The sequence below is a fragment of the Littorina saxatilis genome, linkage group LG13 (assembly GCF_037325665.1).
Source record: "Littorina saxatilis isolate snail1 linkage group LG13, US_GU_Lsax_2.0, whole genome shotgun sequence".
NCBI classification, from domain to species: Eukaryota; Metazoa; Mollusca; class Gastropoda; order Littorinimorpha; family Littorinidae; genus Littorina; species Littorina saxatilis.
In genome coordinates this window covers 14,580,484-14,600,483 of record NC_090257.1, presented here as the reverse complement: position 1 = coordinate 14,600,483, position 20,000 = coordinate 14,580,484, and the positions used below count along the sequence as shown (strand labels likewise).

The 20,000-nt window shown below is 43.8% G+C and overlaps 1 protein-coding gene across 9 annotated transcripts in view; it reads left to right on the top strand.

Annotated features, from left to right (window-relative positions):
• LOC138983687 (run domain Beclin-1-interacting and cysteine-rich domain-containing protein-like) overlaps positions 1-20,000 on the top strand; it is a 220,106-nt gene that overhangs the window by 85,379 nt on the left and 114,727 nt on the right. For 7 of the 9 annotated variants that reach the window (XM_070356975.1, XM_070356968.1, XM_070356972.1 and 4 more), the window contains one exon: positions 2,282-2,324. In XM_070356975.1, coding sequence (XP_070213076.1) covers positions 2,282-2,324 — 43 coding nt within the window. Of the gene's footprint in view, positions 1-2,281; positions 2,325-13,061; positions 13,131-20,000 lie in introns of all 9 variants that reach the window. The other 2 variants (XM_070356970.1, XM_070356967.1) reach the window with 1 other exon arrangement.

The window sequence follows — 20,000 nt, the reverse complement described above, 5'->3', positions numbered from 1 at the left end:
AGAAGTGCTGTGTTGTAGAAGGTTGCATGGGTATGGTCAGTGATGGGTGACATGTTTTTGGTATGGGTCATTTTGTAGGCAGGAAACAGTCAAAGTGTGTAATTAAGTTTCGGCCTGGAAACAGTTAGAGACTGGGTCATTTGTTGGCAGGAAACAGTCAGAGTGTGTAATTAAGTTTCGGCCTGGAAACAGTTAGAGACTGGGTCATTTGTTGGCAGGAAACAGTCAGAGTGTGTGTGATTAAGTTTCGGCCTGGAAACAGTTAGAGACTGGGTCATTTGTTGGCAAGAAATAGTCAGAGTGTGTGTGATTAAGTTTCGGCCTGGAAACAGTTAGAGACTGGGTCATTTGTTGGCAGGAAACAGTCAAAGTGTGTAATTAAGTTTCGGCCTGGAAACAGTTAGAGACTGGGTCATTTGTCGGCAGGAAATAGTCATAAGTTGGTATTCTCAAACACCTGGAAGAGACAGCACAACATTTGTGTTTTAAGTGCTGTTCACATGGCAGACTTTCTACCAACTTTCTCCCAACTTTCAAGCTATTTTAGTCAGCTCAGCCAAGTGAAATAAAAATCGCTGCCCATGTGAACAGCGCAAATGCTCAAATTAGTTTTAAGCGGCGATTCTCGCCAGACTTGAACTATCGAAGCTATACCTCCTAATGCGAGAAGAGCAGTTTGGCTAGAACTAGCCATTTAGGAAATGCGATAAGGGCACTAAGTCTGTGCGAAATCAGTGACTAGTCACGGCCGAGTAAAGCAGCCCGTCAAATGAGTTTTTGAATCGCGGCTGAATATGTCCTATATCGAACGTACATCATCAGGGCCGTTCACATGGCAGGCTGTTCACCGACTCAGGAGCGATTTCAAACCAACAAAAGATGGGGAAAAGTTAGTTGAAAGTCTGCCATGTGAATGGCCTACTCAGTTCCACAGAAAATAGGCAGGAAACAGTCAGTCAGTAATTTGTTGACAGGAAACAGTCAGTCAGTAATTTGTAGGCAGGAAACAGTCAGTCAGTAATTTGTAGGCAGGAAACAGTCAGGATGGGTCATTTCTGGACAGAGTGGGGTAATTTGAAGGCACTGGAACAGTCAGTGGTGATAGTTCATTTGTAGGCAGGGTCTCTTGACGCCATCTTAAAAAACTGTCAATTTTTCTGTCACGGGTCTATATATAGAAGGGTTACATAGACTGACGTGCTGGGTCATTCAGGGTTCGTACAGGTCATGGAAAACCTGGAAAGTCATGGAATTTGATTTTTAATTTTCCAGGCCTGGAAAGTCATGGAATTTCAATTCAAGTCATGGAAAGTCATGGAATTTAACAAAAATATAAAAAAATAAAAAATTAGCCTTTAGCACGCCAGCGGCGATTTTCGTTGCCCAGCCATTCCCCCCCCCCTTTGCCAGCCAGCAGCGATTTGCGTCGCCAGCACAAGGCTTATTCGTATGACCAACTTCTCGTTCATATTTGCATACGAGAGTAACGGTATTTTTAACGGCACTTGACCCAAAGCGAGGCTCACTTCCTTCTGTTATCTCGTCGTGTCGTCTGCGCTGCATTTGAGTTGGTTTCATCGAAGTTTTCTGCTTTTGTTTTTGCATCGATAAAGTACTTTAGCGCTTCGACAAGCAAGATGGAGGATGATGAGTTTGAAACTTTCTTTCGAGTTGTTTCTTGACAACAAATTAAAGTATGCGGAATTGGAACGAATTACCAAGGAAGATCTTCGCAATGAACTGTGTATCGCGGTGAAAAAAATGACAGTTCGTCAAGTCACAGTGACCGTTACGAAACGGAATTTACGAAAGTGCAGATGGATACAAACAGTGGCTGGTCCAGTTTAGTGAAATGACAGGACCAGCAAACATTACCGATAATCTGACTGTGTAGCAAATGCTTGACTTGCTTGTCGAAGAGACACTGCGTAGAAACTGACTCAAATTCAATGCAAAGCAAGCCAGTGTCAAAACTGGCAGTGACAGGACGTAAAAAGTTTGCGTGTTCGGAAATGGCGACCTGTGGATCTAGTCATGGAAAATGTTATTGAGGCTCATGGAAAGTCATGGAAAAGTCATGGAATTTGGTTTCTAAAAACCAGTGGGGACCCTGGTCATTTTGCATGGAGTATAGTATGAGGAGTCATTTTAGTTTGGGTATACTCAATTGCTGGTCTAATTATGCTGTGCGTGTTTAGTGTGGGTGTGGCTAACTAAAGCTCGCAGATTTTGACTGAAGGTTTTCTTGTTTTTTTAAACTTTTTTTCCTTTCTTTTTCCAGAAGGCCAAAATATTTCCTGCCAACAGTGATGGCATGAATGGTAGTAAGTATTGTGATCACTGGTACAGAAGTCATTTGAACTTGACACATTGTTGATAGTTCAGACCTTGCTTGCAGTGTAAACTGAAATGAGTGCATCCATGCACATGTGGCATGGGCCCCTTTGATTGTGCGTTTCATAGGGCATGACTGCTAACAGTGGGGGGTGGGGTTGGTGGGGGTGGGACTTGAACCTTAACATTTTTAAAAAAAACTTCTGTACAGACATTGATAGGCTATCTCCCTAAAAAAGCATGAACTGTGCATGGCAGTTCAGCTTTGGTTTGCATTTTAAAGAGAATCACAGTAATTAAGTCACCCAAGCTTTCTTTTTTTGAAGATGAATGATAATGGAATACAAGCTATGAAGGTAATGGATTATCAAAAAATAAGTACATTTAAACCCAGGCAGTTTCGTAAATTAATGTTAGACGCTTATCAAACTGAGACTATTGCAGTCAGTTTCTGGAAAAGAAAGATGGGAATTGAAATAAACAAGGACATTTGGCAGATAGCAAGCAACGCATCAAAAGAAGTAAGATTGAGACTGCTACACTGGAAAATAACTCATAACATTTATCCAACGAACATTATATTGTATAAAATGGGCATTGCAGAGAGTATTAGTTGTACACATTGTACAGAAGAGACAGATTATATCGAACATTTCTTTTATTATTGTAGAAAAATAAGCAAAGTGTGGAATCTTGTTGAAGAAGCCTTCTTCACCGCTTGTTCGAAAAGAATTCATGTTGATGTGCGGGATGCCCTATTTGGCCTAGTTAAAAGGAACTCTATTTCATCCGCTGAAGCAAACTATGTCAATTTGCTGATCTTGATTGCAAAAATGTGCATAGGTATTTATAGATACGGTACCACTTTAGAGATCGGATGTATTTTTGAAAAAGAGTTAAGTTTAAGAAAAATAATTGACTTGTGACTCGCATATATGTTGCTATCTGTGAAATTGAAATAAAGAAGAGAGAGAGAGATAGAGAGAGAGAGAGAGAGAGAGAGAGAGAGAGAGAGAGAGAGAGAGAGAGAGAGATCGGCAGACTATGGGAGAGAGGGGGAGAGAGAGATCACCCAAGCTTTCATTATTTTAACTCTGTCCTTGCATGTGTAGAAAACAAACAAAAAACTAAAACAAGAACGCTGAAGCGTGATGAACCATTCAGTCGAGGAATGCACGCTGAAATAAGTCCGCTTTCCTTTCACCTTCCGTACACACACACACACACACACACCCACACACACACCCACACACACACACAAGTTTTACTTCCGTGTCTGTCAAATTGTCAATGCCTCGACCGAACATGGTTTTAGACGGTTACGTACTTTGCTGCTCCAGATAAGGGAAACCAACAAGTTTCTTTGAACTTTTTGTTCACTTATAATTTTATCACGCACATGAAGTTTTAAACGATTTTCTTTGAACTTTATATTTCAATGACTATGTGATAATGTCATGCTTTTGGACCATGACTCTGAGAATGACCCTCATTACTTGACTGAATGTAACATTAGCAGTCATGATTGCAGATGGGTGTGTTCCTGAAGTGGTGCAGCCTCCTTCATTTTATAATTTTATCTGTATTTACTCATTAAATTACATATTCTTACTCCCAATCACATATAGCATTGACATAGTCTGAGATGCTAGGTACTGAAAACGCTTACAACCCCATCACCAAAAAAGGCAAACGTAGCCATGGTAACGAGCCGGTACCCCGGGAGTTACCTCCCATCTAGTGGATACTACGTCACTTCCTACCACAACACGTGGCAAGTCATACGACTTTCAGCGTCCCTAGAGAGAGGTTGTTGAAATTTTGCGCTCCTGTGGCTGCCTTGTGAGTTCCTCACCGGCCGGCCGCGTTACTCGTCTTTCTCCCGTGCGGGCTCCTTTTGGTGAGCTCGTTCTTGTTTGTTTTCTATGAACTTTTCGCTGTTTAGTTACTGATTTTTCGTCCTTTGGGACTTGTATTGTCAGTGACTTTGTGCGTTTTCGCCATTTTGTATTCTGGTCAGCGTGTTGACTGTGATATTTTGGTGTGGTAGCCTCCGCTTGTCTACTCTAGTAGTTTGCCAGCGTGGTTATTTGTTGTTCTTTGAACATTGTGTGTTACGGAGCTGTCTGTCCGTTCGGACTTGCGTTTTGTCAGTAATTTTTGTTTTGTGTTTCGTTTGTTTGTTTAGTCAGCATAGCTGACTCTGATAACGGAAAGGATAGTCCGAGTTTCGGACGTAGGCTGCAACTCTTTGTAATAGTGCTAGCTCTGTCTGTTCTAGCGTTACTATTGTCTCCTCCTTTGCTTTGGCTTTGGAGCAGGGGGCGTTTGTGTCCTCTTTGTTACAGTCCCTCGTTCCCGAGATCCGCAGTTGCGTACGAGGAGATGCAGCGTTCTGCTGTTTCCGGCAGCGCCGCATTTCCGCCTGCGGTGGGGGATGTGCAGTCACTTGCTTCGCTGGTCGTGCCTTCCGGTTTCCGGAATTCGGGTTCCTGCCTCAGCGGTTTCCGCCTCCTCAGGTGGACTCTCAAGTAAGTCAAACTGGTCCGACGGCCCTGGTGAGGCGACTGGACACTCCCTGCTGGGAAACAGTTCATCTGGGCAGCTTCACTACCTGCACTCTGCTGGTCGGCCAACACCACCTTTAGAGGATTGGGGTGGTTGACCAGCATCGGTGGCTTGCGGCCAGTTGACAAGAACGCCTGTTGCAGGATCGGACTTTGTTGACTGGCAGCGGCGGCCGTTCCCGGTTTCGACCGGGATAAACGGTTCCTCCCTCACTTGGTCGCTCCGACTACGGTGACGGGAGGGACCATAGACTGGCCTCCGGGCTTTATGGCTTCCGGCCTCAGTCTATGCAGTCTTCGTTTCCGCTTTCGGCGGTTTCGGCGGCTGTGTTTCCGGTTTCGGCCGGAAGCATAGGTCCACCTACACACGTACGCTAGAGCGGCGGTGTACGGAGGGACTGCAGACTGGCCTCCAGGCTTTATGGCTTCCGGCCTCAGTCTATGCAGTCTTCGTTTCCGCTGTGGCGATTTCGGTGGCTACGTTTCCGGTTTCGACTGGAAGCATAGGTCCACCTACACACGTTCGCTTTGGCCGCGGTGTATGGATGGACCGCAAACTGGCCTCTGGGCTTTATGGCTTCCGGCCTCAGACTATGCAGTCTTCGTTTCCGTTGTTGACGGTTTCGGCGGCTGCTATCCGGCTTCGGACGGATTTGCCGTTCCTCTTCCTGGCAATTCCGTTTGGATGTCAAGGAGGAAGCAACAGTGTCTGGCAATAGGTCCTCCCACACTGGTACGCTCCGACGTTGGTGATGGGATGGACCGCAGACTGGCCTCCGGGCTTTATGGCTTCCGGCCTCAGTCTACGCAGTCTTTGTTTCCGCATTCTGTGGTTTCGGCGGCTGCGTTTTCTGGCTTCGGCCGGATACGCTGGTTCTCTTCCTGTCACTTCCGTATGGATGTCAGAGAGGATGCACTAGCAGTCGGCTTTTGGCACTCTGTGCCTCGGCCGGGGCAGTCGTTACTGCACCCTGTGGGTGTTGTGACTTCCGCTTATTCAGGTCCGGTGGTCGGATGGTTGGTCTTCTTACCCTTTTCCTCATAGTCAAGGGATGAGTGAGATTGATTTCCGGGGTTACGGGTTTCCGGTTTCCGGTTATTCCGTGCTTCCTCCCACCGCTGGTGTTAATGACTTTGGTCATTGTCCTTCACTGGTCCGCTCTGAAGTTCAGTCTGTGGTCAGCAAAGAGACACGGTCGGGATTTCCGTCAAGGCTCAAGTCTATTCTTGCAGCTGCGGCGGAGGTTACTTCCCGTTACTTTCCTTTCAGGAATCATAGGTCCCTCACACACCTTCTCAGCCGCGCTGTGCAGGTCAGAATTCGGTTCGCGGCCTAGCCGACCCAGTTGTTCCTGCCAGTGCGCCCGCACTGGCTGGTTACCAGGGCAATGGAAATCCAAAATGGCGGCCAGCAGAGTCTCACTATCTCTGGCGAGTGCTGTTTCTAGGAGATTTACAACACATTCCCTTCATTCTAATGCCCCACTATCTTGCACCAGTCTGTCAGCCAGGCAATTAGCTTGCTGTGTGTCCAGCCAGGGATGTTTATCCCCACTGTAATTGATAGTAGGCAGCTTTAAGTGAAACTGGCCCCTTGGCACTGAGCAGGAAATGGATTCCAGATGTTAAAACAAATGCCCCCTTATCTCAGTTCCCTCTAATCCTGTAGCTTTGCTGGTACCTAGACCTGTTGGGAGAGATGCTATGCTGCAGGTTGTAATAAACAGTTCTAGGGAAGCAAGACTTGTCTGGGGGGAAAAAGGGGGGGGGGGGGGGCGCCATGGGTTTGGTCAGTACTTTGGGACGAGTGTCTACTCCCACTCACTGTGCTCTCTGTTCTGTGGAAAGCAAGCACTACTGGAATGAATATGTGCCTTATCTAAAGGAAAGTGAATGTGTTGGTATCTGTGCTGTTTTATTTTGTTGTTTTTGTGTGGACTGTGCTCATTTTCATGCCGTCAAAATGAATTGTGAAAGTTGTATACAATACAATGGAGTGCAGTGTATTGGATTAGCAGTTATTCATTCTACTTTCTGGTGCAAAGGTAAGGCTTGCTTCATTCATTCTGCTTGCTGTTCTGTGTTTAGCATGCTTGTTGCCTCTAAAACAAAACGGTATTATGTCTGTAGTAAAAGTGTGCTAACACTTTCAAAACACACCAAAGCACCTCAATCAGTTAGTACTAATAAATACTTCTTACCAAATTGAAATGGGATTACAATTGCATTGAGTGGTATCTGCAGAAATCGATCTAGTCATGTGTCAAATTTCAAAAAAGAAATGCAACAAACGGCTCAGCTATCATTAAATAAAGTTGTAAGTAAGAGTATTACAGCTACGTCAGACAGGCCAGTTTGTTGCTGGCACCCTCAGCTGACTGGCTGGCTCGCTGTGTGCAGCTGGCTGGGCTATTTATAGATGGCTGCTCTAGATAACCGAATTCTCAGTGCTGGGAAGGTGTGCTCACCACATGGTCACTCTGTGTCTGTGCTGGGGTTGACCGGAGACTGGCCTCCGGGCATTTTGGCTTCCGGCCTCAGTCTAAGCAGCCTTCGTTTTCGCATGGGGCGACTTCGTCGGTTGCATTTCCGGCTTTGTCCGGATATACTGTTCCTCTTCTTTCCGATTGTTTTCTGTGAGGAAGGAACAGCGGCCGCCTTCGGGCGTTCTGGTCTCCTCGGCCGGGGTAGTCGTCTCGTCACCCTTCCGGTGGGGGGGCTTCTGTCCATTCAGTTCCGTTGTCTTGGATGTCATTTGGCTTTTTCTGGCTCTCAATCAGTCAGGATATCAGTCGGGATGATGTTCTGGTACGCGGGTTTCCGGTTTCCGGTTATCCCGTGCATTGTTTCTGCCTCTGGTGGATGTGACTTCGGCATTGTCTTTCGCTCGGCCACTCTGACTTCAGTCGGTGGCTAGTGAAGAGACATTTTTGGGGGTTTTCCGTTAAAGCTCAGGTTGTTCTTGACGCTGTGGCGAAAGTTTTCCCTTTAATTTCTGGAAGGCGCATCGGCGGTTTCGGCTTCCTCTTTGGTTGCCTCGTCGGCGATGTTGGGCTTCCGTTCCGCGGAGGAGGAGGATTCCTTCTTCTGGTTCGGAGAGTCTCCTTCTGTGGCATACCACTTTTAGCAGGTTCTGGCGAAGCCTTTTCATGCCTGGAATGGTATTCCTTTGTTCCCGTTCCTTTGCTGGTCTTTTCATGGCAAGTTAAGGAATAGGCTCAGCCTTTGCTGGCTACGGCTACGTAGGCTTTGGCTTGCTTTCGTCCTTTGTTCTCCTGCGGTCACCTTTCTGGTGACGTAGGGATTGCTTCCTCTGCTGGTTAAACGGTTGTCGAGAGACTTGGTTGTGTCAGTACTAGAACACATCCTTGTCTCTTCAGGGGTGATAGGACGTCTGTTTGTTGGAATTGGCATCTCTTTGGGGACGATCATCACATTATTTTATTTTGATCTGTTCACTTTCAGTGTAGATCATTTGGCTGATTACGTCTTTGTTCTTTGTTCAGCCTTGGTGGTGTGAGCGAAGATCAGGTGCTTGTATCCTCACTTCACTATGCTCATGCAGTTTGGTGTCGGAGGGTGTTTGTTCTCGCACTTACAGTGCATGGATGATTTCCTCGAGTTTTTTTACTCAGTGAACTAGGTCCACCAGCTCGAGCGCCCGCTGAGGTCTCGTCTGGTGGATCTAGGGCTGCCCTTCGGGTTTACTGGTGTCCGGCCTCAGTCGGTGAACAGTTGTTTCAGCCACGGGCTGCTGCTTCTGTCACACTTCCGGCTAGCCGGAGAGGTTGTTTCTCTTACCGGCGTCTTAGTTACGTCAGGTTTTTTTAGAAACAACGATTGACCTTTGTGGTCATTGTTGTCTGTCGCTGGGTCCGACTCTGTCTTTCTCTGGCGATCAGATTTGTTCTGGTGTTTCGTCCTAACTTAAGATGTACTTGAGTTGGCCTCGGAGGTTACATTCAGATTTTCTGAGGGAGCATTGTCTTTGGCAATGTAGGTCTGAGGAGTCATCCTTTGTGGCTTACCTTCTCTCTCAGTTTTGGCCAGTCCTCTCCTTCTGGCAGGGGGGCTGGCTAATGTTCCTATTTCTTTGATCATTTGTTTGCAGCTGAAACTTTGTTTCTTTCGTTTACCTGTGTACGGCGGGTACTTCGGAATTATGGCTGTCCAACGGGCATCACGGGACAGACGCGTTCTGGTTTTTCGCCCAAACTCAGGAAGGCTCTTGATTTGGTCTTGAATATAATTTCCAGTTTTTTCCTGAGAACTCTTTGTCTCGGGAGTCTTTTGGCTGGTCGGCTTCACGTTTTTTCCTGTAGGCCTACCAGTCGTGTTTTCGGCTTTGGGTTCTTGATTCGCTTTCAATTACCTACAAGCAGACTGAACTGCGGACTCTATGGCTTTGAGCCATTTTGTTCATGGTTACTGGTCACACTAGACTTCGTCCTCTGTGACTTCCGCACTTTCGGTTGCTTACGCATTGTGTAAGTAGCTGCTTTCTCGTTTTATCTCTTTCTGCTTTTGCACGAACGGGTAGAGGATTTCTGGTTACCATCTCTTTTGAGAGCAGCATGTCTGCTGTTTACGGCACCCTTCTTTAGCATGCTTTATGGGTGACGATGTCAAAAGATCGCAGTCAGGGTTTTTCCTGATGTTTTCTTATGTCACTTCCTAAGAGTACTATGATCGTTTCTTGGTTAGTTTGTACTCTAACGCAGAGTAGCAGACAGTGTGCTTGGGGGGGGTGAGCGTTTCTTCACGTTCTTGGAACTTTAGGAACGCTTATGCTCTTTTTGAGTTTTTATCATCGGGTTGGACTCTGGTACTTTGTACTCAGGTCTCTCTCTTTCTTTTTGCGTGGAGATTGGTCACTCTTCTCTGGAGCTGACCTATATCTCTCAGGTTTTGTCGGGCTTTGGCATTGCCTTCCAATAGAAAGGGGGGGGGGTTCAGATTGTCTTTCCCCTCCTCTCGGCTCGGGTTCATGTAATTCAGGGCTCTTCTTTCTTCCTGGGCCGTTTTCTTTACGGTCCGGGGGGAAGTGCAGACCTGTTTACCCTTACGATTTTGGCGTAATTTATTACGATTTTCTGCAAAAAATACGCCATTCCGCTATCCGTGTCAAGACTACGATTTTCACAAATAATAAAAATGTAAAAAAAAAATTTTAAAAAAAATATTTTTTTAACATTTTTTTTTTATTAATTCACATGTTTGGCATTTTTTTTTTCAATGGCAAAATGGGGTGAAAAAGCACAGGACTGACCAGAGATCATGTCTGTCTGATGAGACGCTGGAGAGCCTTCTAGTGGTGAAGTCTCGCCCTCACTCGTTCGGCAAGCGCAAGTACAGTAGAGAAGCGCTTGACACACTGAAAAAGGCCTACTACGAGCAAAAGAAAAAGAATCAGTGATGCATGTGCTTTTGTTGTGATCTTCTTTGAAATTATGATGACTACAAAAACTGACTGATGTGTTTTGTTTGTGAATGATGGATATATGTGCATGATTGCGTTTCGCAGACACAGTTGTCATGTGCGTTGTAATTGGCGACGAATGCTGGATGATTACTATTTTTGTGCCAGGATTACTATTTTTGGGGCTGAGCATTACTCCAAAACACTTATGGGGGTAAACAGGTCTGGAAGTGCTGGGCACAGCTTTCTGGTTTTCTGAAGTTGTCTTTAGCAAGTTTTGACTAAGAGACATCCTGGCTGTCAATCAGGAATTTCTCTGGCCCCTTCCTGACTTGTTGGCAGCGGGCCAGTTCCTGGCAAGGGTGTTAGAGTGAGTTAGATTTTTCTTTCCCACGGGGCCCTTCATGCCTTTTTTGGCAGCAGGCCAGTTTCTGGCAAGGTTTTTAGAGTGAGTTAAATTTTTCTTTCCCACCGCCTTGTTGATGTTATCTGCTATATGTGATTGGGAGTAAGAATGTGTAATTTAATGGAAAATGTTATAAGTAAATTTTCATTTGATTAATATACTTACCCCAATCACATAGTGTAGGCCCTCCCGCCTGCCCCACTTATGGTTTTAGTTTTCTTAAAGCCGTATGATTTGCCACGTGTTGTGGTAGGAAGTGACGTAGTATCCACTAGATGGGAGGTAACTCGCGGGGTACCGGCTCGTTACCATGGCTACGTTTGCCTTTTTTGGTGATGGGGATGCTTCCCTTTAAATTGTTAGACGGGTAAGCGTTTTCAGTACCTAGCATCTCAGACTATGTCAATGCTATATGTGATTGGGGTAAGTATATTAATCAAATGAAAATTTACTCATAAAATTTTCCATTTAGGTAGACTGAGATGCCATGTCCATGTCTAGAGTGATCAAAGTACAAAAGACATTTTCCAAAAATGACGGTCAAGATTTTTAAGCAGAGTAAGAGTAAGAGCCCCTTTTACAAGGACAATTAGCTTTTCAAATCGAGGCAAAGCATGTAACACGCTCCTGATCCGCTTTATCCTGGGATTGGGACGAACAAGTAACTGATGTGTACGTCATGCATCGTGCGCTCAGTATGATACCGTTTTCTTTCAAAAATATGCACATCAGAGCCACACTCCGCCGCGGATTGCTTGCTGATTACGGGAAGTGTGCGCTAAGCACGTGTGTTTTCCTAAACTCATGTGACCTCAAGCCAAACTCACATGACCTTGGTCAAAACACGTTGTCAGCAATCACTGCAGGTCATTATGCTGCAACAAATCGTGAATTCCGTTGAACTCCTGAACTAACATACACGTCAGAGTTAAAAATAAAACCAATCGGAAGCGTGACACAGACCGCTGAACTTCCTGACAGAGTTATTTCCAAATATTGTCTATTTGGCTCACCATTTTAGGTCTGGCCTGCCTTGTACACGGGATAAGACCATCCCTCCACTTGGACACATTCCACAACACTAACAGCCTGGCTGCTTTTTATGCTTAGTGGGAAAACAATTTATTAATTAATTTCTTAATGGATCTTAGTGTCAATCTGCGAAATTGAATAATGCCAAATGTTCCACTCTGCATATAAAGGGTGTTGATTTTTGGTATGTGTCCAAAGTGGAGGGGTGGTCTTATCCCATAGAAAAGCCTTGACAGATCTGAGATAGTGATCCAAATTGTTTTCATTGGAAGGACTGCGTCTTTAACTGAGGATGCATTTGCAGATTTATTCAGGAACGAAGCGAATCAATATATGTCTTGACTAATAACAACAATAAATCACAGTGTATTATATCAGCTGTGATGCTCCCATGGGGTCGCCTTCACGCGGCGGGAGTGTTTCCACAGAGCTACCCCACCCCTTTACTTCTCTTCTTTTGTCTTATTTCTGCCTTACCAGTCCTTTCACCTATATTTCCTTCCAAGAAAACTCTCCCTACTATTCCCTGCAGATTTCCAATTCTTTTCTTGTTGTCTTATTTCTATCTGACTGGATCCATCACCTTTATTTCACTTACCAAAAGTCTTCTTTTCCACATCCTTATTTCTCTGCACCCCGCATGTCGTAAGAGGCGACTAACGGATTATGTTTCTCCTTTTACCCTTGTTTAGTGGTTCTTGTATAGAATATAGTCAATGTTTGTAAAGATTTTAGTCAAGCAGTATGTAAGAAATGTTTAGTCCTTTGTACTGGAAACTTGCATTCTCCCAGTAAGGTCATATATTGTACTACGTTGCAAGCCCCTGGAGCAATTTTTTGATTAGTGCTTTTGTGAACAAGAAACACTTAACAAGTGGCTCTATCCCATCTCCCCCCTTTCCCCTTTCCCTCGTCGCGATATAACCTTCGTGGTTGAAAACGACGTTAAATACCAAATAAAGAAAGAAAGATCAGCTGTGATCATCTATCACAAACTTTTATTTGAAGTACTCAAAAGTTTAGGCCTCCTAGAACATTGCAGTAAGCTAGTCACATTAGCTGTAAATTGTCATTTAGTTGTACAATAAAGTTTAATAATCATGTCAACATTTTCTGGAAAAAATAACAAAAAAGCTTTTGATAGCACATACATTACACTTCTTTGAAGCAGTGTGTTTGTATTCAAATCATTTAGTTGTGAAAATAGTATGTCAAATAAAACATGAATGATGATACCAGACTGTGATGAAAATATGCATGCTATTGTTACGCTTGTCATGGTGTTTTTAAATTTGTGTTTTAGCAAACACTACGAGCAGTATGTTTACAGCCTCATCACCTGTTAGCTCCCATGGCTTCTCATCACTGTCAGGTGAGAGAAAGAAAAGTTTTGCTATTTAGTTATCTGACTAGGCTATATTACTTGTCATTAAAAACTAAACACATACACTGAGCACAAAAAGTTAAGGATATTTTCCCAGATGTTAAACAGCAATGTTTGGGTCAGAAAGATACGTGTATTTAAAGATCAGTCTTTTTTCTGCTCAAAAATGTGTTTCCTAGATCTGAGCACTATTTGGATATGACGTCGCAGGTCTTCCCTCAAAAATGGCGTTTTTTGATGGTATGATTCACTTTCAACCGTCAAAACGGTGACTTAAACTGAATGATATTTTACATTTTTTACATCAAAAAGTTTATTTGGTGTCTTACCTAACAGTTCATTCACATTTCGTTCAAATCCGCCGCACAGTTAGGCTGATCTAGCGTGTAAAAGAGAGCGACCACAATCCTGGAAAACGGCAAAAAATCCTGGGTTTTTATGGTGTTTTTGCTGAGTAGCTGCAGTTGATATGCAATAAATCTAACACTGCAAACAGCAGCCTCTCCAAATTTAACGTTGACAAAGACCCTTATCTGTATACGTTCCAGTACTTAGAGCAAACAGAACCCGAGAAGGGACGTTGTAACGGTTTTCCGTTAAAAATTTGTAAACGTTCGTAACGTCCCAGAAACAAATATGACATGCACGCAACTTTGTATACTTTGCAAAGAATGGTGCCCCTTTAGGGGGGAAAAAGAGAGAGAGAGAGAGAGAGAGAGATGATTAAATGACAGTTTCTGAGCTCAGGTGGCCCTAGATTGCAGCATTTTGCTTCCTTGAGAGAAAAAAAAATCCCCGGATCCCCCTAGCATGTTTGAGGGTAGGCGTGGTCACGGACCTGTGACGTCATTAATAGCTATTGTGTTTTCAGCGTAGCAATAGGGTCCGATATTTAGACGAGACAAGTATAATGCCGACGAGTCGAAGACGAGTCGCATTATACTTGTTCGAGTCTAAATATCGGACCCCATTGCTGTCAGTATGGTCTAAGGGAAATAACCAATGTCTTGCTAATGGGATTGCTTCCCTTGCTCTCTCTCTGTCATGGCCACTTGCTAATAAACCCATACCATCGAACACGTGCGTTGTGAGTTCGATATGGTGTCAGAAGTGGGGTTCTAACGGCAAGCAGGACTGACCAACCAAAGAAAATGGCAAGGTATGACCCCCCTCAGAGATTTTCCTATCGGGCTAAAGACTGGGAGGGGTGGATTGAAGAATATTCAAGATTCAGAAGAGCAACTAAACTTCACAAAGAAGATGGCGATGTGCAGAGAAATTCTCTTCTTTATTCCATGGGAACGCAACAAGCTGTTTAGATTCTGAAAGCATTCAGGTGGGAGGAAGAAGAAGAAGACACTGATTATGACTTGCTAGTGAAAAAGTTCTCAGAATATTTCCTGCCAAAACGCAACTTGATTCACGATCGTAGCCTGTTTAACAGCCGAGTTCAGAATAGTGGTGAGACAGTGGAGGAATTTGTGAGGGCCTTGCAGTCACTCGTGGTCCACTGCCACTATCAATCAATCAATCAATGAGTCTTATATCGCGCATATTCCGTGGGTACAGTTCTAGGCGCTCTGCAGTGATGCCGTGTGAGATGAAATTTTATACGGCCAGTAGATTGCAGCCATTTCGGCGCATATTTACCTTTCACGGCCTATTATTCCAAGTCACACGGGTATAGGTAGACAATTATTAACTGTGCCTAAGCAATTTTGCCAGGAAAGACCCTTTTGTCAATCGTGGGATCTTTAACGTGCACACCCAATGTAGTGTACACGGGGGGAGGTTCGGACACCGAAGAGAGTCTGCACACAAAGTTGACTCTGTGAAATAAATTTCCGCCGAACCTGGGATCGAACTCACGCTGACAGCGGCCAACTGAATACAAATCCAGCGCGCTACCAACTGAGCTATATCCCCGCCCCACTATGCAGACACAGAAGACCAAGTCAGGGATCGCCTGGTGATAGGGTTAAGAGACCAGAGACCGAAGAAAAAACTGCAGCTGCAGAATGATCTAACCCTAGAGAGAGCCATCACTATGGCACGACAGCAAGAACAGCTGAAAGAACAAATGAAAGAACAGTCACAGAAACTAGAGAAACTAGACATAGATGGAGCTAGTCATAGGCGAGATCAGAGCGCAGGTGCTTCTTGTGGGAGAGCGCGCGGTCGTGGAGGTCACAGGCCAAAGAGATATGACAGCCCATCAGTTGTTCGAAATAAAGACAGCTGTACCAAGTGCGGGTTCGAACACCAAGACAAAAAGTGTCCGGCAGTAGGTCAGCGTTGTAGATGTTGTTCAGGCAGAAATCACTTTGCCCGAGTCTGTAAAAAACTAGCTGCGAAAGTGGACTTAGTCTGTGCGCGCCTTCGTGAGCGAGGCTGGTACTACATATTGTTCATACGAAATGACAAACACAGGTTACAAGCGATAACGCGCAAAAGTACTGGTTTATTATTTTACATCTGACACTAAGGTATCAGTAATGCATAGATATATAGTTACAGTACCACGTAATGCGGTAAAAAACTTATGAACAGAAAGAAAAAGAGAAAAGAAAACAAATTATTAGACATGGCAAAAGTATCAAATGCATTAACAAGACACGAGAAGTAAAAACAAGAAAAATAAACAATCACAAGACAGGAGAAGACAAACAGACAAGAAAGTTACAATTACCAAACACTCGTTGGTTAGTCCTTCAACAACAATAAAGAGTTACGTTCCGTACGTTCAACAATACCATAAGCACTAAGAATACTCAAGAAACTTAGCATACATACGTTTAAAACCAAAATGGCTACTTTCAGAAAAATACAAAAACGTTGACTCATCAGGCCAGGAATACAAAGCAAACTGTCATACCAAAAAAGTCTAACGACAACGTTCCTGCGTTAATCAAAGTCACAAACAAGATATTTACTCATCCACTTTCCCTCAATAACGTTACAAGAAATAAGCCCGTTTACAAACGATCACCACAGACCGCAAGCTTCTTTTACCTAAATTCTTTTAACGTAAGGCTGAAAAAGTCGGAGAAAACGTTTCACTTCGAACTTCGTTAACCACAGAAAACACAAGTTATCATTATAAACATTAGCGACTTTCTAGCGTCTACAAAACATTGCTGTACGTTCACAACACTAGAACAGTTGAACACACAATAAAGAAACACTACAACAAGTCAGACTTTCAACTCACGTTATACATAAACAACTCACAAAGTCATTACAAAATGGCGACCAAAACACAACACAAACAAGTAACAACAAAATTACCTTATGCGCTGTGTGGGTTGACCAGCAGTACCAAAAACGTGTTGCCTCACAAACGAAGGGCACAAAACGATTCACACTTGAGAAACAACTGTCTCCAAGAACATTACGTTGACGTTAAAACATAAGAAACACTCCGTTGGTTCACTTGATAACCTTCATACGTTTACATCAAAACCAAACGCTTCCTAAAACCCTCAGATCGACTGACGAGACAGGAGTCAAGCAGCGGTATTTATGGAAACAAAAACCTAACATGGAATAGTTATTCAAAAGTCAAAGGTCACCGGATTGACCAACCAACAACATTCCTAAGACAGAATCGGGTGAAACTACTATTTTACAACCAATCAGTAACCGATCACGCACTCCGTGCATGCCCAAAACTTAAAACGGTATATTTAACAGAAAGAACATCAAGGAACTAGCTGACATCACAAAGCTAAAAACACGTGAGTCACACGTATTCTAAAACTTGCAACGCAGATTCGCAGGGCTCACCTCAAAATCAAAACACGGAAAATAGCACGTGAATCTCACGGTGTTCTAAGACTAAACGACGCAGTTTGTGACACTCCGACCAAAACCAGGTCACAACAACTGAACAAGGAGCACGTGAATCTCACGTAAAAATATTAACGCTCCACAAAACGGGTCACAACAAGGTGCCACAATAAAAACACGGTTTACTTCTCTTTACATCGTGCAATGGCTTGAGCAAACGTAATTACAACAAAAGTAGGTGACTGCATGCCACATCGGCATGCACATAGTCAGTGATCCCTGTCAGTCAACGACAAGAAGTGAAAAACAAACTTCATGAGAGTCATGAGGGTATAGAAAAATGCCTGGAGTTTGCCAAACTTAAACAGTATTTTGGCCAGGCCTAGCTGAGAGCTGAACTGACGCAATTAGTGGAAAACTGCTCCACTTGTCGTGAGAATCGACCAGCACAGCGACACGAGCCACTGCGTCCGACAGAGCTACCATCACGACCCTGGTCACAGATTGGTGCAGATTTTGCATCATTCAGAAACGAAGACTATTTGGTTGTTACAGACTATTATTCACGCTGGATCGAGATCAAACAAGTGACCTCTCTGTCAAGCTCAGCAGTGATCCCACGTTTCAAGCAGATATTTTCCACCCACGGCATACCAGACATACTTGTGAGTGACAATGGTAGCCCCTTTTCCTCAAGAGACTTTGCTGTATTCGCCAGATAATACGGCTTCGATCACCATACATCAAGTCCCCATTTCCCCCAAGCTAATGGCCCGGCAGAGTCAGGCGTGAAAACTGCGAAGAAGATTCTCGCCCAGACAGAGCCGGATGTAGCTTTGATGATGTACAGATCTACACCACACTCAGCAACAGGACTCAGTCCATCCGTCATGTTGATTGGACGCCAGCTGAAGACGAAGGTTCCAGTCCTGCCCAGCCGACTGCAGCCAGTACAACACAACGACAAAGACATAATCGTCTGGCTGATAGTCACACCAAGCAGGACTACAAAAAGTACTACGATGAACGGCACGGTGTACGTCCCCTTCCCCAGCTCCAGCCTAACGACACAGTACTCATGAAGACAGACAACGAGAAAGGCAAACGGAAAGACTTTGGCCAAGTTCTGTCTCCAGCCGATGTCAGCGGAAGGTCCTACTTCATCCAGTCTCCCCGTGGTGTCCTCAGACGCAACAGGAAGAATATGCAGAAAGTGCCTCAGACTATATATACCATTCCCCCAGACCCCGAGACAGACCTGCCAGAAGAGACTGAGACCCAAGAACAGGAGACTCTCACAGGAACTGAAAACCCTACCCCCCAACTCCCAGTGCAGAACGTTTCGCGCTATGGTCACATCTTAAAGCAGCCAGCAAGATACATTGAAGAACACTGAACATAATTGTTAAATTTCTGATCTTCTAGGCAGTGAAGAACAGGCATGTGCTATTTACAGCAGCGTTCTAGTTGATTTTAGTTTGGTTGAGAGAAACCTTTGACTCAGAAACATTATAGTTCAGTTTTTGGAATTTTAAATTTCAATTTCATGTGCCGATAATGTTCGGTTGAAACCAAATGTGACTCTAAACACAGGATAGTATTCCTAGGTTTACAATGTTTCTTTTTAGTTCTTCATTCTTCACACTACATTGGGGTGTGCACGTTAAAGATCCCACGATTGACAAAAAGGGTCTTTCCTGGCAAAATTGTATAGGCATAGATAAAAATGTCCACCAAAATACCCGTGTGACTTGGAATAATAGGCCGTGAAAAGTAGGATATGCGCCGAAATGGCTGCGATCTGTTGGCCGATGTGAATGCGTGATGTATTGTGTAAAAAAAAAAATTCCATCTCACACGGCATAAATAAATCCCTGCGCCTTGAATATGTGCGCGATATAAATTGCATTAAAAAAAAACATTAAAAAAAATCCCTGCGCTTAGAACTGTACCCACGGAATACGCGCGATATAAGCCTCATATTGATTGATTGATTGATTGATTCGAAAGCAAACTGAGAATAATGTGAAGAATAGTTTACATAATACGTAAGATTTTATTATTTCATTATTTTAGTAGTGAGTGAAAGTGTTCTAGAAAACCTTTCCAAGTTGCTTATGATTTTCATAAAGCAGTATACTCTCTTAACTTGATTTTTCTCTTAGAATTTTCAACTTGAGGTAGAAGATGTCTGTGTAAAAGCAAGGAGAAACTCAGTAGTTTATTCCTTTTGAAAATAAGAAGCAATTAATGTTTTGTTTGGTTATTAGAATTGTTTTAATGTTTCAGAAATTTTCATTTCTTAGATGAAAGGAGGAGATGTCAGTATGGTCTAAGGGAAATAACCAATGTCTTGTTAATGAGATTGCTAATGGGATTGCTTCCCTTGCTCTCTCTCTGTCATGGCCGCTTGCTAATAAACCCATACCATCGAACACGTGCGTTGTGAGTTCGATAATTGCTACGCTGAAAACACAATAGCGATTATATAGCTGTTCTGACCTTGATTTGTTGTTCCAAACTTACAAAATGACAGTTTTTGCGTCGATGCGTTGATCTCAGGTTTTGATAGCAGACGCCGTTTCTTATGCGCATTAGTTTTGCACAGGCGCCACACTGACTTTGGAAAAAAACTCGATTTGACAACACAGCTGTTAAACAGCTTTTTATTAGTTCATTCGAATACAACAAAAAAAGTTTGAGTTTTTTTAATTTTGAACAAGACTACTTATGAAGAAGACCAAAACACAACATAAACGGAAAACTAGAACAACTGAAGAACTAGGATGCAACAAGGGGAGGAGAAGAGAACAGCTAATCGCGAGCAGACGGCAGCGAAGTTTTCAGTTTGGGTGAATGGCATTTATACTTGTCTCGTCATGAAGCGAATTGTTCAACCTCAGTTATAAACGACTACATGAATGTTAGTGCCATGGGTTGTACATCAATACTTCAGAGGGGAAGTGGGGTATTTAGTGTGGAGTTACGAGATAAGAAAAGCCGAATGCGAAAGTTTGTGTCAGTCGGCAACTGACACAGGCACACAAAAACGGCTGTTCCGTTTTTACT